The sequence below is a fragment of the Salmo salar genome, chromosome ssa16 (assembly GCF_905237065.1).
Source record: "Salmo salar chromosome ssa16, Ssal_v3.1, whole genome shotgun sequence".
NCBI lineage: Eukaryota > Metazoa > Chordata > Actinopteri > Salmoniformes > Salmonidae > Salmo > Salmo salar.
In genome coordinates, this window is record NC_059457.1 from 37152944 (window position 1) to 37180508 (window position 27565).

General features: G+C 42.2%; 1 protein-coding gene across 3 annotated transcripts in view; it reads left to right on the plus strand.

Moving 5' to 3' along the window:
- LOC106573622 (synaptic vesicle glycoprotein 2B) overlaps positions 1-20010 on the plus strand; it is a 45217-nt gene extending 25207 nt beyond the window's left edge. For all 3 annotated transcript variants that reach the window (XM_014148838.2, XM_014148837.2, XM_014148839.2), the window contains 11 exons: positions 6441-6621; positions 7424-7575; positions 7898-8031; positions 9887-9976; positions 10097-10210; positions 10320-10408; positions 15616-15780; positions 16055-16188; positions 16508-16708; positions 17006-17165; positions 17614-20010. In XM_014148838.2, coding sequence (XP_014004313.1) covers positions 6441-6621; positions 7424-7575; positions 7898-8031; positions 9887-9976; positions 10097-10210; positions 10320-10408; positions 15616-15780; positions 16055-16188; positions 16508-16708; positions 17006-17165; positions 17614-17797 — 1604 coding nt within the window. In that variant the 3' untranslated portion in view covers positions 17798-20010. The remainder of the gene's footprint in view (positions 1-6440; positions 6622-7423; positions 7576-7897; positions 8032-9886; positions 9977-10096; positions 10211-10319; positions 10409-15615; positions 15781-16054; positions 16189-16507; positions 16709-17005; positions 17166-17613) is intronic.
- The last annotated feature ends 7555 nt before the right edge of the window (positions 20011-27565 follow it).

Consider the following 27565-nt stretch of genomic DNA (forward strand, 5'->3'; position numbering starts at 1 on the left):
TCCCATGTTTCATGAGCTGAAAAAAAGATCCCAGAAATGTACCATATGCACAAATGGTTATTTCTATCAAATTTTGTGCACAAATTTGTTTACATCCATGTTAGTGAGAATTTCTCCTTTGCCAAGATAATCCATCCAACTGTCAGGTGTGGCATATCAATTAGATGATTAAACAGCATGATCATTACACAGGTGCACCTTGTGCTGGGGACAATAATATACCACTCTAAAATGTGCAGTTTGTCACACAACACAACGCTACAGATGTCTCAAGTTTTGAGGGAGTGTGCAATTGGTATGCTGACTGCAGGAATGTCCACAAGAGCTGTTGCCAGAAAATGTAATGCAAAATCCTCTACCATAAGCCTCCTCCAAAGTCGCTAGAGAGAATTTGGCAGTATGCCCAAATCAAATCTAATTTTATTGGTCACATACACATGGTTAGCAGATGTTATTGCGAGTGTAGCGAAATGCTTATGCTTCTAGATCCGACAGTGCAACAGTATCTAACAGGTAATATATAACACTTCCACAACAAAACCTAATATTTAACAAATTCCACAACAAAACCTAATACACACAATCTAGTAAAGGAATGGGATAAGAACATATAAATATAAAATATATGGATGAGCAGTGACAGAGCGGCTAAGATGCAATAGATAGTAAAGAATAGATAGTGAAGGATACAGTATACAGTATATACAGATGAGATGAGTAATGCAAGATATGTAAACGTTATTAAAGTGGCATTATTAAAGTGACTAGTGTTCCATTTATTAAAGTGGCCAATGATATCAAGGCCGTAGGTAGGCAGCCACCTCTCTGTGCTAGTGGTGGCTGTTTAACAATCTGATGGCCTTGAAATAGAAGCTGTTATTCAATCTCTCTGTCCCAGCTTTGATGCACCTGGACTGACCTCGCCTTCTGGATGGAAGCGGGGTGAACAGGCAGTGGCTCGTGTGGTTATTTGTCCTTGATGATCTTTTTTGCCTTCCTGTGACATCGGGTGTTGTAGGTGTCCTGGAGGGCAGGTAGTTTGCCCCCGGTGATGCGTTGTGCAGACCGCACCACCCTCTGGAGAGCCCTGCAGTTGTGGGTGGTGCAGCTGCCGTACCAGACGGTGATACAGCTCAACAGGATGCTCTCGATTGTGCACGTGTAAAAGTTTAGTGAGAGTTTTCGGTGACAAGCCACATTTTTTCAGCCTCCTGAGGTTGAAGAGGTGCTGTTGCGCACACTGTCCATTTCAGTTTGTCGGTGATATGTACACCGAGGAACTTAAAACTTTCCACCTCTCCACTGCTGTCCCGTCAATGTGGATAGGGGGGTGCTCCCTTTCCTGAAGTCCACGATCATCTCTTTTGTTTTGCTGACATTGAGTGAGAGGTTATTTTCCTGACATGACACTCCGAGGGCCCTCACCTCCTCCCTGTAGGCTGTCTTGTTGATGTCAATCAAGCCTACCTCTGTAGTGTCGTCTGCAAACTTGATGATTGAGTTGGAAACGTGCATGGCCACGCAGTAGTGAGTGAACAGGGAGTACAGGAGGGGGCTGAGAACGCACCCTTGTGGTGCCCCAGTGTTGAGGATCAGTGGAGTGGAGATGTTGTTTCGTACCTTCACCACCTGGGGGGCGGCCCGTCAGGAAGTCCAGGACCCTGTTGCACAGGGCGGGGTCGAGACCCAGGGTCTCAAGCTTAATGATGAGTTTGGGGGGTACTATGGTGTTGAATCCTGAGCTGTAGTCAATAAACAGCATTCTTACATAGGTATTCCTCTTGTCCAGATGGGATAGGGCAGTATGCAGTGTGATGGCGATTGCATCGTCCGTGGACCTACTGGGGCGGTAAGCAAATTGGAGTGGTTCTAGTGTGACAGGTAGGGTGGAGGTGATATGATCCTTGACTAGTCTCTCAAAGCACTTCATGATGACAGAAGTGAGTGCAAGGGGCGATAGTCATTTAGCTCAGTTACCTTAGCTTTCTTGGGAACAGGAACAATGGTTGCCATCTTGAAGCATGTGGGGACAGCAGCCTGGGATAGGGATTGATTGACTGACACACCAGTCAGCTGGTTTGCGCATGCTCTGATGACGCGGCTAGGGCTGCCGTCTGGGCCGGCAGCCTTGCGAGGATTAACACATTTAAATGTTTTACTCATGTCTGCAACGGAGAAGGAGAGCCCTCAGTCTATGGTTGTGGGCCGCGTCGGTGGCACTGTATTGTCCTCAAAGCATGCAAAGATGTTGTTTAATTTGTCTGGAAGCAAGACGTCGATGTCGGCGACGGGGCTGGTTTTCTTTTTGTAATACGTGATTGTCTGTAGACCCTGCCACATACGTCTCGTGTTTGAACCGTTTAATTTCGACTCCACTTTGTCTCTATACTGATGCTTTGCTTGTTTGATTGCATTACGGAGGGAATAACTACACTGTTTGTATTCGGCCATGTTTCCAGTCGCCTTGCCATGATTAAATGCGGTGGTACGTGCTTTCAGTTTTGTGTGAATGCTACCATCAATCCACAGTTTCCGGTTAGGGAATATTTTAATAGTCACCGTGGGTACAACATCTCCTATACACTTCCTTATAAACTCGCTCACCGAGTCAGCGTATACGTCAATGTTATTGTCTGAGGCTACCCGGAACATATCCCAGTCCACGTGATCGAAGCAATCTTGAAGAGTGGAATTCCTTTGGTCAGACCAGCGTTGGATAGACCTAAGCACGGGAGCTTCCTGTTTTAGTTTCTGCCTATAGGAGGGGAGCAACAAGATGGAGTCATAGTCAGATTTGCCAAAAGGAGGGCGGGCCTCACATCTGGCCTCACAACCGCAGACCATGTGTATGGAGTCGTGTGGGTAAGCGGTTTGCTGATGTCAACGTTGTGAATAGAGTGCCCCATTGTGGCGGTGGGGTTATGATATGGGCAGGCATAAGCTACGGACAATGAACACAATTGCACTTTATTGATGGCAGTTTGAATGCAGAGATACCATTATGAGATCCTGAGGCCCTTTGTCGTGCCATTCATCCGCCGCCATCACCTCATGTTTCAGCATGATAATGCACGGCCCCATCTTGCAAGGATCTGTACACAATTCCTGGGAGCTGAAAATGACCTAGTTCTTCCATGGCCTGCATACAGCCATTGAAGAGGATTGAGACAACATTCCATAGGCCACAATCAACAATCACAATCATAGGCCCTGATCAACTCGAAGGAGATGAGTCGCGCAAATGGTGGCAACACCAGATACTGACTGGCTTTCTGATCCACGCCCCTACCTTTTTATTAAGGTGTTTATTAAGGTGCCAACAGATGCATATCTGTATTCCCAGTCATGTAAAATCCATTGAATAGGGCCTAATTTATTTATTTCAATTGACTGATTTCCTTATATGGACTGTAACTTATATGGACTGTTGCATGTTACGTTTATATATTTTTTCGGTGTAATTATCTTGTTTAACATCTAGATTTAAAAGGAACAAGTTAGCAGCTTTTCTGTTTAAGTGTGGCATGATTACAAATTCAGTCAGGTATCCTATTAGTTATTCACTATCTCATCTTGCCCTAAATGTTGCTCTTTACAGTAATTTAATTTACATTTTACCCAATGCCCCTCAAAATGTTTCAGTCCAAATGTACAGAATACACTCCAGTTTATTTCAATGGTTTAGATTTTGACTTCCTAACCATAATCAATCAGCCTCAATGGGTCTACAAAAATGCCTCTAATTCACACTTTCACTGTGATCACTGCATACATTCTGACTCAATGGCTGTAAACTGTCCAATCAGAAGGCAGAGTGGCAGCACTGTCACTGTTCTACAGGGAGAGGAGGTTGGGGGATTGATCCTCATCTCCATATGTTTATCCGTTGACAGCAGGCCCGAGTCTTCGCTCTCACACCAGTCATCACCCACACCCCCCATGGCATTGCCATCTGCAGTGACATCATGCCACCATGCCAGGCGCTGGCACTTGGCACAGGATGCTGGTGGTAAAATGTGTTATTTTTGGGAGATTCATCCCCAGTGATAGGGTTGGGTTGATAGCCTACAGGTAAGTTATTTCACTTATATTTCACTGTATCACAATTCCAGTGGGTCAGAAATGTACATACACTAAGTTGACTGTGCCTTTAAACAGCTAGGAAAATTACAGAAAATGATGTCATGGCTTTAGAAGCTTCTGATAGGCTAATTGACATAATTTCAGTCAATTGGAGGTGTACCTGTGGATGTATTTCAAGGCCTACCTTCAAACTCAGTGCCTCTTTCCTTGACATCATGGGAAAATCAAAAGAAATCAGCCAAGACCTCAGAAATACATTGTAGACCTCCACAAGTCTGATTCATCCTTGGGAGCAATTTCCAAATGCCTGAACGTACCACGTTCATCTGTACAAACAATAGCACGCAAGTATAAACACCATGGGACTATGCAGTCGTCATACCGCTCAGGAAGGAGACACGTTCTGTCTCCTAGAGATGAATGTACTTTGGTGTGAAAAGTGCAAATCAATCCCAGAACAACAGCAAAGGACCTTGTGAAGATGCTGGAGGAAACAGGTACATAGTATCTATATCCACAGTAAAACGAGTCCTATATCAACATAACCTGAAAGGCCGCTCAGCAAGGAAGAAGCCGCTGCTCCAAAACCGCCATAAAAAAGCCAGACTACGGATTGCAACTGCACATGGGGACAAATATTCTACTTTTTGGAGAAATGTCCTCTGGTCTGATGAAACAAAAATAGAACTGTTTGGCCATAATGACCATTGTTATGTTTGGAGGAAAAAGGGGGAGGCTTGCAAGCCGAAGAACACCATCCCAACCATGAAGCACGGGGGTGGCAGCATCATGTTGTGGGGGTGGTTTGCTGCAGGAGGGACTGGTGCACTTCACAAAATAGATGGCATCATGAGGCAGGAAATTATGTGGATATATTGAAGCAACATCTCAAGACATCAGTCAGGAAGTTAAAGCTTGGTATGCAACTGGGTCTTCCAAATGGACAATGACCCCAAGCATACTTCCAAAGTGTGGGAAAATGGCTTAAGGGCAACAAAGTCAAGGTAATGAAGTGGCCATCACAAAGCCCTGACCTCAATCCCATAGAACATTGGTGGGCAGAACTGAAAAAGTGTGTGCGAGCAAGGAGGCCTATAAACCTGACTCAGTTACACCAGCTCTGTCAGGAGGAATGGGCCAAAATTCACCCAACTTATTGTGGGAAGCTTGTGGAAGGCTACCCACAACGTTTGACCCAAGTTAAAGAATTTAAAGGCAATGCTACCAATACTAATTGAGTGTATGTCATCTTCTGACCCACTGGGAATGTGATGAAAGAAATTAAAGCTGAAATAAATAATTCTCTCTACTATTATTCTGACATTTCACATTCTTAAAATAAAGTGGTGATCCTAACTGGCCTAAAACAGGGAATTTTTACTAGGATTAAATGTCAGGAATTGTGAAAAACTGACTTTAAATGTATTTTGCTAAGGTGTATGTAAACTTCCGACTTCAACTGTACTTATCTGGAGCGTAAATTAATAGGCTTTATTACCCAAGGTTAGAAAATACTGTAATTTCTGAGGCAGAAACACATACACCTTCATGATTATATCAAATGTCAGCATTTAGCGTACTTAAACAAAAATGCTTGATGCAAGCATTCATTACATGCTAAGAATTGGTGTTCCAGTCAAGTTTTGAGAGATGGACAAATGCACACATTAAATACTGTTAAGTTTCTTTTCAGACACCCTGCTGACAGGTTAAAGCCCTAAAAGTGGTATGACATAGAAATATGATACCTGTTAAGGCTTCACAAAATACCATTCAAGGCTATTCAATTTGACCAAAATACATTTTTCTGTCGTTACCTTAGAAACACGATTTTACCTCTCTGACCTAGCCTTGAGAATGAGTCAGAATGCAGAGTACAAAAATATATTTACAAATGCACAACTATTCCAAAAATGTTTTTATTCGTTTTTTGGGTATTTTCAGTTCAAATATATTGTATTACACCGACAGATTTCTCAATACTGCCCATAGGACATTGCCCTCCACTGCCTGTCTGTCAGGAGGGATGTACAAGCCTGTCCCCTGGTGGACAACATCAAAAGTGGCACCAATGTCCAGATATCCAGTTTCAGCATTGCTGCCGAGGCTGTGGTAGTTGTTGAGCATTCAAAAACAAATCTGTATACTGTATGTCATCAAAGGTGTTTCCCTAAAATACAGTTCTGTGATCCATAAAAGCACACCACATCACCAGAATGTATGGTCACCTCAAGTGTGTTGAGGGAAATCTACCTTCCCCTTTATTCACTGAGTTCATATCACTAGATACATGTCTGCTAGTGAACTGTACCTGTGCTGGCTACTGACTGTGTCTTGCCTTTCTCTCTCTCCTGCAGGTTTGATAGTGTTCCTGGGCATGATGGTTGGGGCGTTCATCTGGGGAGGCATGGCAGACAAACTGGGCCGCCGGAAGTGTCTGATCTGGGCACTCACCATCAACTGTGTCTTCACCTTCCTCTCCTCCTTCGCCCAGGGATATGGCTTCTTTCTCTTCTTTAGGCTCATCTCCGGCATCGGGTAAGAAAGACCCCCGCCTATAGAGAGAGGGGAAACAAGGGATGAGTTTCTATTTGAAGGAATTAGGGTTGTGACTGGGATGCTATAGGACAAGTGAACATGATCCTTTCTACCTGATAAAATATACTTTGAACAACGTAACGGTTACAAAGCCACAGCCTCTGAAGAAGCTACATGGAAGAGGCAGTAGTTACTGTAGGACTTGTGCTAGATTACACTTCCTCCCATGTTCAGCACATTCAGAGCTACTCTCCTCCTCCACCTACAACAATGCAGCATTGTGCTGTCTGAGAATAGCGTTGTTCCACAGGGATGTAAGCAAGCTTTGCATACTGACTCCAGAATCAGGTCAAAGCGTATGCAAAAACATTGTGTATAAAGATTACCTCAGCTGGAGGAGCATGGTGTATTAGACTATTGTGTATCTATGTATGGTTGGATATTAGTGGAAGCTCAAACTACTGACCTTAAACTACTGACCTTTCGGAAACTTACCTGATTACAAACATACTATTCAAAGACTATATGAAGCTAGGAGATCAGTACCAGACCAGTAACTTGCTCCGTGATCTGTGTTTGGAAAAATCTCAGTGTTGGACTCTTGAAAAAACAAAAACATAATGTTAGGATAATACTTGTGGAATCAGGAAGAACAGAAGTCTGTTGTTCCTCGAAAAATAGATGATTCATCTAGGGACTTCCTGGATTCATAATGGTGAAATAAAAAAGCAAATCTCTTGTTTAATCTACAATCTAAATCTGTCAGTGAGTTCCTATACTAATCCTCTGTATCTCCCTTCAGTATCGGAGGTTCTGTCCCCATCGTCTACTCCTACTTCTCAGAGTTCCTTCAGATGGATAAGAGGGGGGAACACCTGAGCTGGCTGTGTATGTTCTGGATGGTGGGAGGCATCTATGCCTCCTTCACAGCCTGGGGAATCATCCCTCACTATGGTACAGTATAATACTGCATACTAAACACTCAACAGACAACCCTTACTATAGCGGCCATGACCTGGGATTAATATCATCCTGGACTAAGCATATGTGTTGGGTTAATTAACTGGCTGATTGATTTGTAATCCTAATATTAGTCTGTAAACACACCTATAGACCCAGGGAGTGATTTGGCTTGTGTTCCAGGTTCTAGAGTCTAGACACAGATAACGGATGATGATTGTGTGGTGGCTGTATTGTATTGTGTTGTGTTGTGTTCCAGGCTGGGGCTCTAGACCGAGATAATGACTGAGGTTGTATGTTGTGTGTTGTGTTCCAGGCTGGGGCTTCAGCATGGGGACAGAGTTCCAGTTCCACAGCTGGAGGGTGTTTGTGCTGGTCTGTGCCCTGCCTGCCATCACCTCCCTGGTGGGGCTCATGTTCATGCCTGAGAGCCCCAGGTTCCTCCTGGAGGTAAGATCTGTTTTCTTAAGATTAAGATGAACAGTACAGGAACGTAATACTCGGGACCTTTAACATATTGTGTTGATCAAATAATATTTTCATACAAAACCCCAAACCAAGTTTGCAGATGTATTTGCTTTAGGGCTAGGGGGCAGTATTTTCACGGCCGGATGAAAAACATACCCAATTTAAACAGGTTACTACTCTGTCCCAGAAACTAGAATATGCATATTATCAGTATATTTGGATAGAAAACACTCTGAAGTTTCTAAAACTGTTTGAATGGTGTCTGTGAGTATAACAGAACTCATATGGCAGGCAAAAACCTGAGAAAAAGTCAAGCAGGAAGTGGGAAGTCTGGTGCTTGTAGTCCTTTCAAGTTATTGCCTTGACTGTATACAGTGACTTAGGGTTAATTTTGCACTTCCTAAAGCTTCCACTAGATGTCAGCAGTCTTTAGAACGGTGTTTGAAGATTATATGGTGAATTTGAAGGGAATACCAGCTGTGGTAAACTGGTGTCCCATTATAAGGCATGGGCTCAAGTCACGCGCAATGACTTGGGGGCGAGCTGAGTTCATATTCACTCCTAAAGAGAACGGATAGGTCTGGTTGGAATTTGGAAGGTATATGAGAAAAACAACCTAAAGATTGATTCTATACATCGTTTGACATGTTTCTACAAACTGTAGTATAACTTTTTTGACGATTATTTGGACATAAATATGAACTTTATCGAACATTTATTGTGGAGCTGGGATTCCTGGGAGTGCCTTCTGATGAAGATAATCAGAGGTAAGTGAATATTTATAATGTAATTTCTTAGTTTTATTGACTCCAAGATGGCGGGTTTCTGTTTGCTAGTTGTTAGTGTCATCTGGGCTGTACTCAGATTATTGCAAATTGTGCTTTCGCCGTGAACCTTTTTTGAAATCTGACAAAGCGATTACATTTAGGAGAAGTGTATCTATAATTCTGTGCATAACACTTCTATATTGATCAATGTTTACGATGAGAATTTACGTAGTATGTGTGCTCATTGTGCTCATTCACCGGAAGGTTTGGAGGGAAAACATTTCTCAACATTATGCGCCAATGTAAAATGCTGTTTTTGGATATAAATATGAACTTTATCGAGCAAAACATACATGTATTGTGTAACATAATGTCCTAGGAGTGTCATCTGATGAAGATCGTCAAAGGTTAGTGCTTCATTTAGCTGTGTTTTGGGTTTTTGTGATGCATCTAGTTGCTTGGAAAATGGCTGTGTGGTGTGAAGTTTATGTCCTAACATAATCTAATTTTATGGTTTCGCCGTAAAGCCTTTCTGAAATTGGACAATGTGGTTAGATTAACGAGAAGTGTATCTTTAAAATGGTGTAAAATTGTTGATTTTTTGAGAAAATGGAATTATGAGATTTTAGCTGTTTTAAATTTGCCGCTCTGATTTTCCACTGGCTGTTGTCAAAATCAATCCCGTTAACGGGATGAGAACGGGAAGGGGTCACAACAGGTTAAAAACACACACAACTGAAATGTGTGGACTATAGGGAGGTTTTGACTTACAGTGTAAAGATGTGCGCTCAGAGAGTCAGTGTTTTTAATAAATAAACGCAACATAATATGAAACACGAACAACACACAGACATGAAACTGAAACAAAAACAATAACGCATGGGGAAGGAACCAAAGGGAGTGACAGATATAGGGAAAGTAATCAGGGAAGTGATGGAGTCCAGGTCAGTCTGATGACGCGAAGGTGGACGTAACGATGGTGACAGGTGTGCGCCATAATGAGCAGCGTGGTGACCTAGAGGCCAGAGAGGGAGCACACGTGACATACAGTACGTGGCTGTCTTTTTCAGAATGCCAAACATGACGAGGCCTGGATGATCCTGAAGAATGTCCATGACACCAACTGGAGGGCAAAGGGCCAGCCTGAGAAGGTATTCCAGGTGTGTAGAGACAACATCACAGATTACCACTAAATAACACGTCCTTGAAGGGCTGTGTTTGGCATTTTCAGCTTCACAGAATATAATGAAACAAAGTGAACATAATTTCATTCCCCTCAGGTGACACACATCAAGGCTCCTAAGACCCAGGAGGATGAGTTCATTGAGATCCAGAGTGCCACAGGGACGGCTATACAGCGTTGGGCCGTCCGGACTCTCACTCTGTGCAAACTGGTAGGACCAAAAATGTTCTGAAATCACACACATTACTAATGAGACCAACATTAACACCAACAGGCTATTTGTATATGTGATGTGTCACTATGCTGTGTTTTCATTGCAGGTGCTGAAGAACGTTGCTTCTCTCTTGGGACCTGAGCTGAGACTGAGTACACTGTTCATGGCCATCATCTGGTTCACCATGGCCTTCAGGTAAATACAGTGCCTTCCACATTTTGTTACATTACAGCCTTATTCAAAAATGTATTACATTGTTTTTATTCCTCATCAATCGACACACAATACCCCATAATGACAAAGCTAAAACAGTTTTTCTGAAAATGTTGCTAATTAAAAAAAAGGAAATATCACATTTACGTAAGTATTCAGACCGTTTACTCAGTAATTTGTTGAAGCACCTTTGGCAGCGATTACAGCATTGAGTCTGTCACATGCGCCAAATACATCAAGTGTAGACCTTACCGTGAAATGCTTACTTACAAGCCCTTAACCAACAATGCAGTTCAAGAAATGTAGATAAGAAAAGATTTACTAAATAAACTAAAGTAAAAATATTGAATCAAATCAAAAAGTAACACAAGAAAATGGCATAACAATAACGAGGCTATATACAGGGGGTACCGGTACCAAGTCAATGTGCGGGGGTACAGGTTAGTCGAGGTAATTTGTAAAGTGACTATGCATAGGTAATAAACAGCGAGTAGCAGCTGTCAATGTAAATAGTCCGGGTGGCCATTTGATTAATTGTTCAGCCGTCTGATGGCTTGGGGGTAGAAGCTGTTAAGGAGCCTTTTGGTCCTATACTTGGCGCTCCGGAATCGCTTGCCGTGCGGTAGTAGAGAGAACACTCTATGACTTTTTTTGGGCCTTCCACTGACACCGCCTAGTATATAGGTCCTGGATGTCAGGAATCTTGGCCCCAGTGATTTAGTGAGCCGTACACACTACCCTCTGTACCAGCTTATGATCAGATGCCGAGCAGTTGCCATACCAGACGGTGATGCAACCGGTCAGGATGCTCTCGATGGTGCAGCTGTATAACTTTTTGAGGATCTGGGGACCCATGCCAAATCTTTTCAGTCTCCTGAGGGGCAAAAGTTGTTGTCATGCCCTCTTCACAACTGTCTTGTTGTGTTTGGACCATGATCTTTAGTTGGTGATGTGGCCACCAAGGAACTTGAAACTCTCGACCTGCTCCACTACAGCCCCATCGATGTTAATGGGGGCCTATTTGGCCCTCATTTTCCTATAGTCCACAATCAGCTCCTTTGTCTTGCTCACATTGAGGGAGAGGTTGTTGTCCTGGCACCACACTGCCAGGTCTCTGACATCCTCCCTATAGGCTGTCTCATCATTGTCAGTGATCAGACCTACCACTGTTGTGTCGTCAGCAAACCTAAGGATGGTGTTGGAGTCATGCTTGGCCATGCAGTCATGGCTGAACAGGGAGAACAGGACGGGACTAAGCACTCACCCCTGAGGGGCCCCAGTGTTGAGGATCAGCGTGGCAGATTTGTATTTATTTATTTTATTTATCCGTTATTTTACCAGGTAAGTTGACTAAGAACACGTTCTCATTTACAGCAACGACCTGGGGAATAGTTACAGGGGAGAGGAGGGGGATGAATGAGCCAATTGTAAACTGGGGATTATTAGGTGACCATGATGGTTTGAGGGCCAGATTGGGAATTTCGCCAGGACACCAGGGTTAACACCCCTACTCTTACGATAAGTGCCATGGGATCTTTAATGACCTCAGAGAGTCAGGACACCCGTTTAACGTCCCATCCGAAAGACGGCACCCTAAACAGGGCAGTGTCCTGGGGCATTGGGATAATTTTTTAGACCAGAGGAAAGAGTGCCTCCTACTGGCCCTCCAACACCACTTCCAGCAGCATCTGGTCGCCCATCCAGGGACTGACCAGGACCAACCCTGCTTAGCTTCAGATGTGTTGTTGCCTACCCTTACAACCTCGGGGCGGCCCGTCTGGAAGTCCAGGATCCAGTTGCAGAGGGAGGTGTTTAGTCCCAGGGTCCTAAGCTCAGTGAAGAGCTTTGTGGGCACTATGCTTTGAACGCTGAGCTGTAGTCAATGAACAGCATTCTCGCATAGGTGTTCCTTTTGTCCAGGTGGGAAAGTGCAGTGTGGAGTGCGATTGCGATTGCGTCATCTGTGGATCTTTTGAGGTGGTATGCGAATTGGAGTTGGTCTAGGGTTTCCGGCATGGGGCTGTTGATGTGAGCCTTTCAAAGCCTTTCAAAGCACTTCATGGCTAAAGACGTGAGCGCGACGGGGTGGTAATCATTTAGGCAGGTTACCTTCGCTTGTTGGGCACAGGGACTATGGTGGTCTGTTTGAAATATGTAGGTATTACAGACTCGGTCACTGAGAGTTTGAAAATATCAGTGAAGACACTTGTCAGTTGGTCTGTGCATGCTTTGAGTACATATCCAGGTAATCCGTCTGGCCCTGCAGCTTTGTGAATGTTGACCTGTTTAAAGGTCTTGCTCGCATCGGCTACGGAGAGCGTGATCACACAGTTATCCGGAACAGCTGGTGCTCTCATGCATGCTTCAGTGTAGCTTGCCTCGAAGGGAGCATAAATGGCATTTAGCTCGTCTGGTAGGCTTGCGTAACTAGGCAGCTTGTGGCTGGGTTTCCCTTTGTAGTCCGTAATATTTTTCAAGCCATGCCACATCCGACGAGCGTCAGTCGGTGTAGTAGGATTCAATCTTAGTCCTGTATTGATGCTTTGCCTGTTTGATGATTAATCTGACTGCATAGCGGGATTTCTTATAAGCATCCAGATTAGTGTCCCGCTCCTTGAAAGCGGCAGCTCTAGCCTTTAGCTCGGTGCGGATGTTGCCTGTAATCCATGGCTTCTGGTTGGGAAATGTACATACGGTCACTCGATGCACTTATTGATGAAGCTGGTGACTGAGGTGGTATACTCCTCAATGCCATTGGATATATCTCAGAACATACTCCAGTCTTTGTTAGAAAAACAGTCCTGTAGCGAAGCATCTGCGTCATCTGACCTCTTCTGTATTGAGCGAGTCACTGGTACTTCTTGTTTTCGTTTTTGCTTGTAAGCAGGAATCAGGACGATAGAATTATGGTCAGATTTGCCAAATGGAGGGTGAGGGAGAGCTTTGTATGTGTCTCCGTGTGTGGGGTAAAGATGGTCCAGAGTTTTTTTTTCCCCCTCTGGGTGCACATGTGACGTGCTGGTAGAAATTAGGTAAAATGGATTTAAGTTTGCCTGCATTAAGTCCCCGGCCACTAGGAGCACGGCTTCTGGGTGAGCATTTTCTTGTTCGCTTATGTCCTTATACAGCTCATTGAGTGCGGTCTTAGTGCCAGCATCGGTTTGTGGTGGTAAATAGACGGCTATGAATAATATAGATGACAACTCTCTTGGTAGATATTGTGGTCTACAGCTTATCATGAGGAATTCTACCTCAGGCGAGCAATACCTCGAGACTTCTTTAATATTAGACATTGCTCACCAGCAGTTATTGACAAATAGACACGCCCCTCGTCTTACCAGATGTATCTGCTCTGTCCTGCCGATGCATGGAGAAGCCAGCCAGCTCTATATTATCCATGTCGTCATTTAGCCGTGTCTCTGGGACACACAAGATATTACAGTTTTTAATGTCCCGTTGGTAGGATAATCTTAATCGTACATCGTCCAGTTTGTTTTAAATGATTGCATGTTGGCCAATAATACAGAGGGTAGTGGTGGTTAACCTACTCCTTGTCTAATTCTTACAAGGCACCCTGTCCTCCTCCCCCTTTTTTCTGTCTTTCTTCACACTTATGACTGGGGTTTGGGCCTTGTCTTGACAGAGCAGTATATCCTTCGCGTCGCACTCATTAAAGAAAAAATCTTTGTCAGTTCCAGGTGAGTAATCGCTGTTTTGATGTCCAGAAGCTCTTTCAGTCATTAGAGACGGTAGCAGCAACATTATGTACGAAATGAGTTACAAACAATGTGAAAAAACTAAACAAAATAGCACAGTTGGTTAGGAGCCTGTAAAACGGCAGCCATCCCCTCTGGTACACCTGTATTTGGGGAGTTTTTTCCATTCTTCTCTGCAGATCCTCTCAAGCTCTGTCAGGTTGAATGGGGAGCGTTGCTGCACAGCTATTTTCAGGTCTCTCTAGAGCTGTTCGATCGGGTTCATGTCCGGGCTCTGGCTGGGCCACTCAAGGACATTCAGAGACTTGTCCCGAAGCCACTCCTACCTTGTCTTGGCTGTGTGCTTAGGGTCGTTGTCCTGTTGGAAAGGTGAACCTTTCCTGAGCAGGTTTTCATCAAGGATCTCTCTGTCCTTTGCTATGTTCATCTTTGCCTCGATCCTGACTAGTCTCCCAGTCCCTGCCATTGAAAAACATCCCCGCAGCATGATGCTGCCACCACCATGCTTCACCATAGGGATAGTGCCAGGTTTACTCCAGACGTGACGGTTGTCATTCAGACCAAAGAGTTAAATCTTGGTTTTATCAGACCAGAGAATCTTGTTTCTCATGGTCTGAGAGTCTTTAGGTGCCTTTTGGCAAACTCCAAGCGGGCTGTCATGTGCCTTTTTACTGAGGACTGGGGTCCATCTCGCCACTCTATCATAAAGGCCTGATTGGTGGAGTGCTGCAGAGATGCTTGTCCTCCTGGAAGGTTCTCCCATCTCCACAGAGGAACTCTAGAGCTCTGTCAGAGTGACCATTGGGTTCTTGGTTACCTCCCTGACCAAGGCCCTTCTCCTCCGTTTGGCTGGGCGGCCAGCTCTAGGAAGAGTCTTGGGGGTTCCAAACTTCTTCCATTTAAGAATGATGGAGGCCACTGTGTTCTTGGGGACATTCAATGCTGTTTTGGTACCCTTCCCCAGATCTGTGACTTGACACAATCCTCTCTCGGAGCTCTATGGACAATTCCTTCAACCTTTTTGCTCTGAGCAAAGAGTTTGAATACTTATGTAATAAGGAATTTCTGTTTTTTATTTTTAATAAATTTGTTAATTTCTAAAACCTGTTTTCACTTTGTCATTATGGGGTATTGTTTGTAGATTGCTGACAATGTTATTTTTTTAAGGTCCATTTTGAATAAGGCTGTAACGTAACAAAACGTGAAAATATTCAAGGGGTCTGAATGCTTTCCGAAGGCACTGTATATTTACAATATATGTGATGCTAAACAGGAAAGATTGTATACTGTGTGCAGCTGATTGTAAATACCTGTAGATACAGGCTGTGTCCCACATGGCACCATATTCCTCCCATGGGTCCTGGTCAAAAGCAGTGCACTATATTGGGAAAAGAGTACCATTTGGGATGCCAAAATACTGTATTTTAATGTTCTCTACTGTGGTCCAATAACGCTGATACCATCGTATTTCAGTTACTATGGACTGGGTGTGTGGTTCCCTGACATGATCAAATACCTGCAGCAAGAGGAGTATGAGTCCAAAGTCAAGGTGTTCCACAGAGAGAGAGTAGAACGCTTCCACTTCAACTTCTCCCTGGAGAATCAGATCCACAGAGAGGGAGAATACATCAATGACAAGTATGTAATCTCCATGCTCCACCTTCTGGCCCTTCTAAGTACTACACCACAGCAACACCTAGTAATACTGTATTACAACAGTCATTTATCATTGTCATGTCTCTCGATAATATCACAATGTAACATATCATTCTATGTGAGTATGGCACGTATTATTTATTTCAAAATGATACAGACAATATTGAAGAAGGATAGCGCTGTCTGTCATTCTAGCATGTAATGTGCCACGTCATCAAAAAGTCAGGAATCATGCTTTTGTGTTCCATCCCTTTAGGTTTATCAACATACAGATGAAGTCTGTTAAGTTTGAGGATTCACTGTTTGAAGATTGTTACTTTGAGGACATCGAGTCCACTGAAACAATGTTTGTGAACTGCACCATCAGATCCACCGTCTTCTATAACACAGGTGGGAGCCGCTGGGGGTGTTACAGTAGGCCAACCAATGCATCACATTGTTAATAAGTTTAACCCTTTGGAAAGTTTCCAAAATGAAAAAAGTTTAAACAGAGATTGAACTTTTGCAAAAATCAAGTCCTGCATAATATGAATGAAGTATAATGACAATGCAGTATGTAATGCATTTCAAAATCATCCATTACCGTTGCTATATTTCACTGAAAACAGACAGTACATATTGACCAGTGGACTGAGAATTGCAAAGCCATTAATGTTTCTCCACGTACACTATTTATGTTATATCGTTGGCATTGTCACGTTTCCTCCAGATCTGTATGAGGAAAGGTTCATAGACTGTAGGCTGGAGAACACCACATTCCTCCATAATAAGAAGGGTTGTCACCTGGACATCGACGAGGAGAACGATGTGCTCATCTACCTGGTCAGCTTTCTGGGGTCCCTGGCTGTTCTACCCGGCAACATCATATCAGCTCTGTTCATGGAGAAGATAGGCAGGGTTAAAATCATAGGTGAGTTGGTCTGTATTGGACAAAGTACAACGGTAATAGGTTTCTATGATTTTAACTGTGTTGGTTCTTACAATGGACAGGTAGGACAAGTGTAGATTAAGTGTATAGCAGCAGCTCAGCTATTGTTCTGACATTCTGCTCTTCAACTGGCAGATGAGAAAAGTATGAGCATTGAGTTTTATATGGGTGTGAGCCTTGAAATATGATCAAGGAACATCAAAGTGTGATTGAATCTTACCGCACACCTCACGGCTCCATCTCCCTCTGCTCTCCCTCAATCTGCTCCTCCCTTTGCAGGCCTCTCCATGCTGATCTCAGCTGGCTGCACCTTCTTCCTGTTCCTGAGCTTCAGTCAGGCGGCCATCATAGCCTGGCAGTGTCTGTTCTGTGGGGTCAGCGTGGCAGCGTGGAACGGCATTGAGGTCATCACAGTGGAACTTTACCCAGCCTCCAAAAGGTACAGTACAGCAATCTGGAAATCAGACATGAATGTATTAGCTAGGCCCATCTAATTTATTATATTGTGCCTATTGGAAATAGATTGTTGATACGATATTGTATGATTTGCTTTATACTGTTAAAAGTATGTCAACCCATTATCATCAGTTACTGAATAAAATGGATGTAAAATTCTACATTTAAATTCAATCTTTATTTAACTAGGCAAGACAGTTAAGAACAAATTCTTATTAACAATGATGGCCTACCCTGGCAACAGCCGGATGACGCTGCGCCAATTGTGCGCCGCCCTATGGGACTCCCAATCACAGTCAGATGTGATACATCCTGGAATCGAACCAGGGACTGTAGTGAGGCCTCTTGCACTGAGATGCAGTGCCTTAGACAGCTGCACCACTGTGTCCCCTGTGGTGTATTTAACCTATGTCCCTAACCTCCTCCCACAGAGCCACAGCGTTTGGGGTGTTGAATGCTCTCTGTAAGCTGGCGGCCATCCTGGGCACCTCCATCTTTGCCTCCTTTGTGGGGGTCACCAAAGTCGTCCCCATCCTCCTCTCCTGCACTGCTCTGGTGTGTGGAGGTCTGGTGGCCCTCAAGCTGCCCGAGACCCGGGAGAAGATCCTCCAGTAAGGAGGTCATACTGGCTAAAGGTCAAAGGTCACAGGAGCAAGGAGCTACCTTTACAGGCGAAGTTCATCTGAGAGACACACAGGCATTATGCAAAATTGGTTGTAATCACCTGGAGCTGACAAGAGTTTATCCCACCAACATAGAGATCCTTTAATTACATGCTAACTAACGGTGTTCTTCATTGTCTGTTCTGTCTCACTAGTTATGATGTGTTTGGAGTGAAATGCTTTAAAATCAACTCCAAAAATCTAAATTATTATTGGGACTAAATGGGAATTTTTCTCTAATTCCTTATCTATTGGTCTACAAATCATAGTTTGCCACGTTAATGTACGATATTGTCGACCTCAGACACAAGATAAGAATTGGAAAATATGTAAATCTCTTGATGGGGACTGGTAACCAGAAACAGATATCTGGTCAAGGGAATCTTTCTTCAGTACCATTTTGAATTCAGGTACTGTTTTGTTTTGCTAAAAATATGTTTTAATCTTGGCCCTGCCTTAATGAATAGTTCTCAACTCAAACACTCTACCTTCTCTCCAAAATGTAAACTATATTGACTGTAGTGTAGCATTCCCTCCATGTATTCTCGCCTTGTGTTTCAATCAACCCACAGTATGTAGTGGGAAGACAGCAAATATCCTTCACCACATCTATACATTTTAGCAGACGCTCTTATCCAGAGCGACTTACAGTAGTGAATGCATACATTTCATAATTATTATTTTTTTCCCCCCGTACTGGTCCCCCGTGGGAATCAAACCCACAACCCTGGTGTTGCAAACACCATGCTCTACCAACTGAGCCACACGGGACTATAATGCATTTTTGAATCATTACCTTTAGTTGAGTGTTTGAGGTTATAGTCCATCAACCAGGGGTACATTCAGTAGGTCGCCACTTAGGGAACAGCATACAACTGCAATTTACTGCAGTATTCTCCATCAAACTGAGGAGATAACGTATTTGGCCGTTCCATTCTAATCTTATTTTCTGACATGCTCTGAAAATGTAATCCTGCTCAATATGCATCTGCAATCAAACCACAATAAATCAATTTCTTCTTAGATTTTTGCATTCCAATTTTCCAATTGAATCTAACTTGCAACTTCATTCAGCAAACTGTTTGGTCCTACAGTGTGTTTGTGTGCTTGATGTAAATGTTCTCAGTTTCTCACTTGGGCTGTGGTTTATTTGTGTTGTCTCTGTAACGACATCTTTAGTTTTTCTGTTGAAGTGGTACCACATAGGAATACGAAGAAAAAAATAGTTTTAAAATATGTGGGGGAAATGCTGTTATTGGTGATAGGAGATTCACTGAAGCACACAGTGCTGTTACTGCTAACTGTTGACTGAGTTGCATGTGTGTGTTAGTAATGTTTCTGTGTCTTTTTCATGTGTTGTTCAAAAAGCAAGTAGTCTGAATGATGATTACTGTCTGTGTGTGTCACTGTAAATAACTGACTGGATTGTAGCCTGTACCGGCTTGAATTAACAATCACTTTAGTTAGTTTAAGCATTTCTTAGCTGTTTCTTGTCAAGTATTGTGGAGCCAATTGCATTTCTTTCCAATACAAAACAAGACTTTTTGCCAATTATTTCTGTCATACTAACAATCGAACAGTTACACAAACTGAGGCTTTGCTGTTGAAACACTATTTTGCATTTGACTATCCTTATTGTATCTATACTATATTCACACAATAACATATTTCAAAATAGAGAAAGCTACAAAACAAGAATAAAGGTGATGTTGAATTATCCTTTTTCAAAGTGTAGGTTTGGTTTCCTTTAGTCTATAGAACATCTGTACCATTATATGGAGGTATACACAATTATTGCCAATACATTGTGTAATACCTGTTATCAATTGAGCTGCAGGAAGTGATCAGCCTTAACTGAATGCAAGGATTCTGTCGAGCCGTAAGTGGTGTTTTTCAGTAAAACCTTGTTTCTTTCTCAAGCATCTTTTTGAGCTGCAGCATCACTGTTATCAAGGGATTGGCTTATGAATACACTTCTTGGGTGCATTCATGTTTGTGTCTGCATCTTTGTAAAACCAAAAGCCATACTTTGTTCTTTGTTTTTATATTTTTATCTGAAAATATTGTCTGTCGTGGAAAAAAATATTTTGCATACATTTTTTGTTTTGGGGTTTTGTGACTGTGAAAAGATTAAACAAATCAAATAAATCTATCAGTGTGCTGTGAGCGATGGTTGGTTTGTTCTTCTTGGCATTAAGTCTGTAATAGGCCACAGAGTGGTAGACAGACCTGGTTGATTCAGGTTTCTACAGTGATACGATATATGTAAAATAGGAACATGAGGAACTGCACACCAGTCATTCATTCTGAATAAGAAACATGCTCTCTTACGCTTGGTTGAGTTGTTTTGAGTCAGACATAGAACCCATTCAGGGGTCCGATCATTTCACCTATTTTGCGTGTGTGTGTGTGTGTGGGGGGTACTTCTCAACACAGAGCATTGGGGGGGGGTCCAAAAGCATAGTAAAAATGGGAGCTGTAGATATTTATAGGTAGAGTGGGACAGAATGCTAAGAATGAATAAATCATATTTCTTTGTTTGCATATTTTATGAAGAATTGTTCACAATTATATAGGACATCTATATAGCAGCAGGTAGCCTAGTGGTTAGAGCGTTGGGCCAGTAATTGAAAGGTTGGTGGATTGAATCCCAGAGCTGACAAGGTAAAAATCTGTTGTTCTGCCCCTAAACAAGGCAGTTTACCCACTGTTCATAGGCTGTCATTGTAAATTAGAATTTGTTCTTAACTGACTTGCCTAGTTAAATAAAGGTTTAGATTTGTTTTTTAAATCTTGTGATCCAGTTCTGCTGTTCTGCCTGTGGCTATGGAACTCTGACCTGCTGCACTGGACGTACTATCTTGGTTCCTCTCTAGGTTTATTCCTAGGTTCCTGCCTTTCTAGGGAGTTTTTCCTAGCCACTTGCTTCTGTATTTGCATTGCTTGCTCTTTGGGGTTTTAGGCTGGGTATCTGTATAGCACTTTGTGACAACTGCTGATGTAAAAACGGTTTCATAAAATACATTTGATTGACTGACATAATAGAGGTCAAGTGCTACAAATATGAATCTAGAGAACATCCATCACAACTGTTCTCTAAAACCCCAAACAGGGCTTTAATGGTGAAAACTAGACTCACGGCTTTAGACAACTCTGGATGTAGTGAGTGCTGATTGTGCACCCCTGGGAAGGCTCATGCCATGTAAGCTGGCTGAAGGTTTTGGGGGCATGGGGAGGGGACAGGACAGGTGCTAGCTCGGGCTCTAGCTTTCACTATGAGGTGCTAATGGCCACTGCCTCTACCCCACAGGCACTGGCCTCTCCCACATAGCTGTGGGAAATAGTTTGGGCCCACGCTGCAGATGGCTATATCAGTCTGCTAATACAGAACTATTAAAGGCCCAGTGCTTTCACTACTTTCACTACTTTTGTGACTATTTTTTTATTTTTTATTCTATATATATGTATATATGCAGTACCTGTCAAAAGTTTGGACACACCTGCTCATTTAAGGGTTTTTCTTTATTTTTTCTATTTTCGAAATTGTAGAATAATAAGTGAAGACATCAAATCTATGAAATAACACATATGGAATCATGTAGTAACCAAAGAAGTGTTAAACAATAAAAAAATATGTCATATTTTTGATTCTTTAAAGTAGCCACCCTTCGCCTTGATGACAGCTTTGCACACTTGCTATTCTCTCAACCAGCTTCATGAGGTAGTCACCTGGAATGAATTTCAATTAACAGGTGTGCCTTGTTAAAAGTTTGAGACAATCAGTTGTGTTGTGACAAGGTATTTTATTTTATTTAACCTTTATTTAACTAGGCAAGTTAGTTAAGGACAAATTCTTATTTACAATGACGGCCTGCCAAAAGGCAAAAGGCCTCCTGCGGGGACGGATGCTGGGATTAAAAATAAAAAAATATAAATATAGAACAAAACACACATCACAAGAGAGACCTAAGACAACAACAAAGCAAGGCAGCAACACATGACAGCACAGCATGGTAGCAACACAACATGACAACAACATGGTAGCAACACAACATGGTAGCAGCACAAAACATGGTACAAGCATTATTGGGCACAGACAACAGCACAAAGGGCAAGAAGGTAGAGACAACAATACATCACGCAAAGCAGCCACAACTGTCAGTAAGAGTGTCCATGACTGAGTCTTTGAATGAAGAGATTGAGACAAAACTGTCCCGTTTAAGTGTTTGTTAAAGCTCGTTCCAGTCACAAGCTGCAGTGAACTGAAAAGAGGAGCGACCCAGGGATGTGTGTGCTTTGGGGACCTTTAACAGAATATGACTGGCAGAACGGGTGTTGTATGTGGAGGATGAGGGCTGCAGTACATTTACATTACATTTAAGTCATTTAGCAGACGCTCTTATCCAGAGCGACTTACAAATTGGTGCATTCACCTTATGATATCCAGTGGAACAACCACTTTACAATAGTGCATCTAAATCTTTTAAGGGGGGGGGGTTAGAAGGATTACTTTATCCTATCCTAGGTATTCCTTAAAGAGGTGGGGTTTCAGGTGTCTCCGGAAGGTGGTGATTGACTCCGCTGTCCTGGCGTCGTGAGGGAGCTTGTTCCACCATTGGGGTGCCAGAGCAGCGAACAGTTTTGAGCAGTAGGTATCTCAGATAGGGGGGAGTGAGGCCAAAGAGGGTTTTGTAAATAAGCATCAACCAGTGGATCTTGCGACGGGTAAACAGAGATGACTAGTTTACAGAGGGGTATAGAGTACAGTGATGTGTCCTGTAAGGAGCATTGGTGGAAAATCTGATGCCCGAATGGTAAAGGACATCTAGCCGCTCGAGAGCACCCTTACCTGCAGATCTATAAATTATGTCTCCGTAATCTAGCATGGGTAGGATGGTCATCTGAATCAGGGTTAGTTTAGCAGCTGGGGTGAAAGAGGAGCGATTACGATAGAGGAAACCAAGTCTAGATTTAACTTTAGCCTGCAGATTTGATATGTTCTGAGAGAAGGACAGTGTACCATCTAGCCATACTCCCAAGTACTTGTATGAAGTGACTACCTCAAGCTCTAAACCCTCAGAGGTAGTTATCAAACCTGTGGGGAGAGGGGCATTCTTCTTACCAAACCACATGACCTTTGTTTTGGAGGTGTTCAGAACAAGGTTAAGGGTAGAGAAAACTTGTTGGACACTAAGAAAGCTTTGTTGTAGAGCAGGTAGGGGGGTATACAGAACATAGCCCTATTTGATAAAATACCAAGTCCATATTATGGCAAGAACAGCTCAAATATTTTTCAGGGTGTGCTGCAGCACCCTCTGCACCCCTACTTCCCACGGCAATGCTCTCCCCCAAAGGCCCCTCTAACCCCCACCAGTGTGAGTCTAGGGTCACACAGGGCTAGGGCAGCAGGGGATAGACACCAAACAGGGTTTTCATTATACAATGTACACAATAACGACATACTGTTATAGAGAGCCACTACTTGGGGCACTTAGCAATTGTGTAAAACTGTGATACTTGAAATGTGACAAGCATTTTCAAGTCTTTGGTATCTCATCTCTCAAAAGTGCATCATAAATTGTAGTTAGTTATATTGAGATATATGGTCACATATAACTGAAAATGGTTGCTTACAGCGTGCATTAAACATTATTTATCTAGATATTCCATCCACACACTGAAACTTTACATTTACTTGATATAAGAGAGGGAATTGAGTGATATTGACATGTTCACCAAGGGTCAAGATGGATTGTGTATGAGTTAACACGACCAGGCATCAGTATAAACATGATTGTGTGAGGAAAACCCCCACAAACCTCCCCAGTCCCAGTGCATGAGGTGGGCAACTCATTGGTTCTTTAACTGATCATATAAAATCACTGTCTATTTTGAAATTCCTCATATTGTAAATGTTTTATATATATATATTTTCGTTATTAGGGGATTCAGAACTGGTCCTTCAAAGTGAAAATATCCACATATTAAATAAATATAACATTAATAAAATATAACGACTGTTGCATACTATTCAATAAGTCTGTTATACTATCTCATAGTGTCAGCATACTGTAGCATGTTTCTCAATCACAGCAAACTATGAAAGGCCTTAATTATGTTTGATCATCTCTTTAGTCCCAGTTACATGTGGGGTGTGACTTTCCATTACTGGTTCACACAGTCCAGAGAACAGTGGCTGTGTCTTTAGCTGAGCTCATTACAGGTGCCAAGTGACACCTTGGCTGTGAGAGAGTTACCCCTGCTCTAAACTGACCACCAGTGTACACACTACGATCTGGTGGCTCTTCATGTTGTGGTCTTAAACTGCCATGCTGTAGGCGATATGTGTAGTGCCTTCAGAAATTATTCATACCGCTTGAATTCAAAATGGATTAAATCTAGATTTTTTCACCCATCTACATACAAAACCCTATAATGACAAAGGCCCAGATTCCGACCAGAGTTAAGCGCGCGTGAATGGAACTGTAATTTATGACTTCATAAGATTTATAGAGAATGAGTAATCCATTTGGAGAAGGTGATTGTAAATACACATTTTATACACACAATACACATTTTCCTTATGATCTCTGTGAAACCAGCCATATGGAAGCAAACTGAAAATCATATCAACATGACATGTATTGCGGTCCCTTTTCCACAGTGAAATAGTCTATAAATATACTTGTTATGGTATTTAGATTTCTAATTGTGTGCCCTCATAATTTGTGTGGATGAAATTTGCAGACCAAGCTATAGGCATAAAGACTGAACCTGTCGAGTTGATGTATGCGATTAAGAACGTTTTGATTATATGCCCGGGCTTTTCTCCAGTTTATTTACGATTTGTATCATTAAATATGTTTTGTATCATTAAATATTTTAAATATTAGCCACTATCGGGAGCCACCGTGAGTAATAGCCACATTCATGTATTTTTGCATTATTCCATTCCGTTTAACTTACTTTCCTCTGTCACGTCCTTGTAAATTGTCCCCGAGGGTCGTTAGCATTAGTGGATCATATTAGTCAACATTGAGCAATACTTTGGGACATGTAGCCTATTTGAATAATTATGGAACTCAGACCACACGTAGCAGGTTAAACCTGGAGCCTGGCGCACAGTTCACGACGACTGGATCGTTGTCATACAGTTCCATGATTAGTGAGAATTAGGGTAGAATTATAGGATTATTGTTTAACCCCTATTGTACACTTTTTTCCCCACCTTTCAACATTTCATGGACTTCAATATGACAACTTTCAGAATTAATAAAACCACTGTATTTTTTTATTCATCAATATACAGTATTTCATGGGTAAAGGCTCTCCAAACCTTTAAAAAATATATATACAGTTGAAGTCAGAGGTTTACATACACCTTAGCCAAATACATTTAAACTCACTTTTTCATAATTCCTGACATTTAATCCTAGTAAAGATTCCCTGTCTTAGGTCAGTAAGGATAACCACTTTATATTAAGAATGTGACATTTCAGAATAATAGTAGAGAGAAGTATTTATTACAGCTTTTATTTCTTTCATCACATTCCCAGTGGGTCAGAATTGTACATACACTCAATTAGTATTTTGTACCATTGCCTTTAAAATGTTTAACTTAACCTGACAGCTGGTGTAACTGAGTCAGGTTTGCAGGTCTCCTTGCTCACACACGCTTTTTCAGTTCTGCCCACAAATTTTCTATAGGACTGAGGTGAGGGCTTTGTGATGGCCACTCCAATACATTTACTTTATTGTCCTTAAGCCATTTTGCCACAACTTTGGAAGTATGCTTGGGGTCATGCTTGGGCTCTGTTCATTATCCATTTGGAAGACCCATTTGCGACCCAAGCTTTAACTTCCTGATGTCTTGAGATGTTGCTTCAATATATCCACATAATTTTCCTACCCCATGATGCCATCTATTTTGTGAAGTGCACCAGTCCCTCCTGCAGCAAACCACCCCCACAAACATGATGCTACCACCCCCGTGCTTCACTGTTGGGATGGTGTTCTTCGGCTTGCAAGCTTCCCCCTTTTTCCTCCAAACATAATGATGGTCATTATGGCCAAACAGTTCAATTTTTGTTTCATCAGACCAGAGAACATTTCTCCAAAAAGTACAATCTTTGTCCCCATGTCCAGTTGCAAACCGTAGTCTGGCTTTTTTATGACGGTTTTGGAGCAGTGGCTTCTTCCTTGCTGAGCGACATTTCAGGTTATGTCGATATAGGACTCGTTTTACTGTGGATATAGATATTTTTGTACCTGTTTCCTCCAGCATCTTCACAAGGTCCTTTGCTGTTGTTCTGGGATTGATTTGCACTTTTCGCACCAAAGTACGTTCATCTCTAGGAGACAGAACGCGTTTCCTTCCTGAGCAGTATGACAGCTGCATGGTCCCATGGTGTTTATACTTGCATACTATTGTTTGTACAGATGAATGTGGTACCTTCAGGCGTTTGGAAATTGCTCCCAATGATGAACCAGACTTGTGGAGGTCAACCATTGTTTTTTTTAGGTCTTGGCTTATTTCTTTTCTTTTTTTTCTCCTTGATGTCAAGTAAAGTTTGAGTTTGAAGGTAGGCCTAGAATACATGCACAGGTACACCTCCAATTGACTCAAATGATGTCAATTAGCCTATCAGAAGCTTCTAAAGCCATGACATAATTTTCTGGAATTTTCCAAGCTGTTTAAAGGCACAGTCAACTTAGTGTATGTAAACTTCTGACCCACTGGAATTGTGATACAGTGAATTATAAGTTACATAATCTGTCTGTAAACAATTGTTGGAAAAATGACTTGTGTCATGCACAAAGTAGATGTCCTAACCGACTTGCCAAAACTATAGTTTGTTAAACAGGAAATTTGTGCAGTGGTTGAAAAACGAGTTAATGACTCCAAACTCAGTGGATGTAAACTTCCGACTTCAACTGTATATTTACGCATACTTTCCTAACCCTAAAATGTGTCTAAATAATCTACAACATCATATTATTTTTAAATCTACCAGTTGGTGCTGAAATGGAGACAAATATGCATAGATGGCTTTCTTTCATTGATCCCTATCTTCTGAACCCATTCTCTTGATGTATTACATTGAGTCTGTCAACAAAAATGTAATTAGGTTATTGTCCTGCTTAAAGGTGAATTCATATCCCAGTGTCTGGTGGAAAGCAGACTGGACAAGGTTTTCCTCTAGGGTTTTTCCTGTGCTTAGCTCCATTCCATTAATTTTTTTATCCTGAAAAACTCCCCAGTCCTTAATGATTACAAGCCTACTCATAACATGATGCAGCCATCACTATGCTTGAAAATATGGAGAGTGGTACTCAATAATGTGTTGTATTGGATTTGGCCCAAACATAACACTTTGTATACAGGACAAAAAGTGAATTGCTTTGCCACATTTTCTGCAGTTTTATTTTAGTGCCTTGTTGCAAACAGGATGCATGTTTTGGAATATTTAAATTCTGTACAGGCTTCCTTCTTTTCACTCTGTCAATTAGGTTAGTGTTGTGGTGTAACGACAATGTTGTTGATACATCCTCATTTTTGTCCTATCACAGCCATTAAACTCTGTAACAGTTTTAAAGTCACTATTGGCCTCATAGTGAAATCCCTGAGCGGTTTCCTTCCTCTCCGGCAACTGAGTTAGGAAGGACACCTGTGTCTTTGTAGTGACTGGGTGTATTGATACACCATCTAAAGTGTAATTAA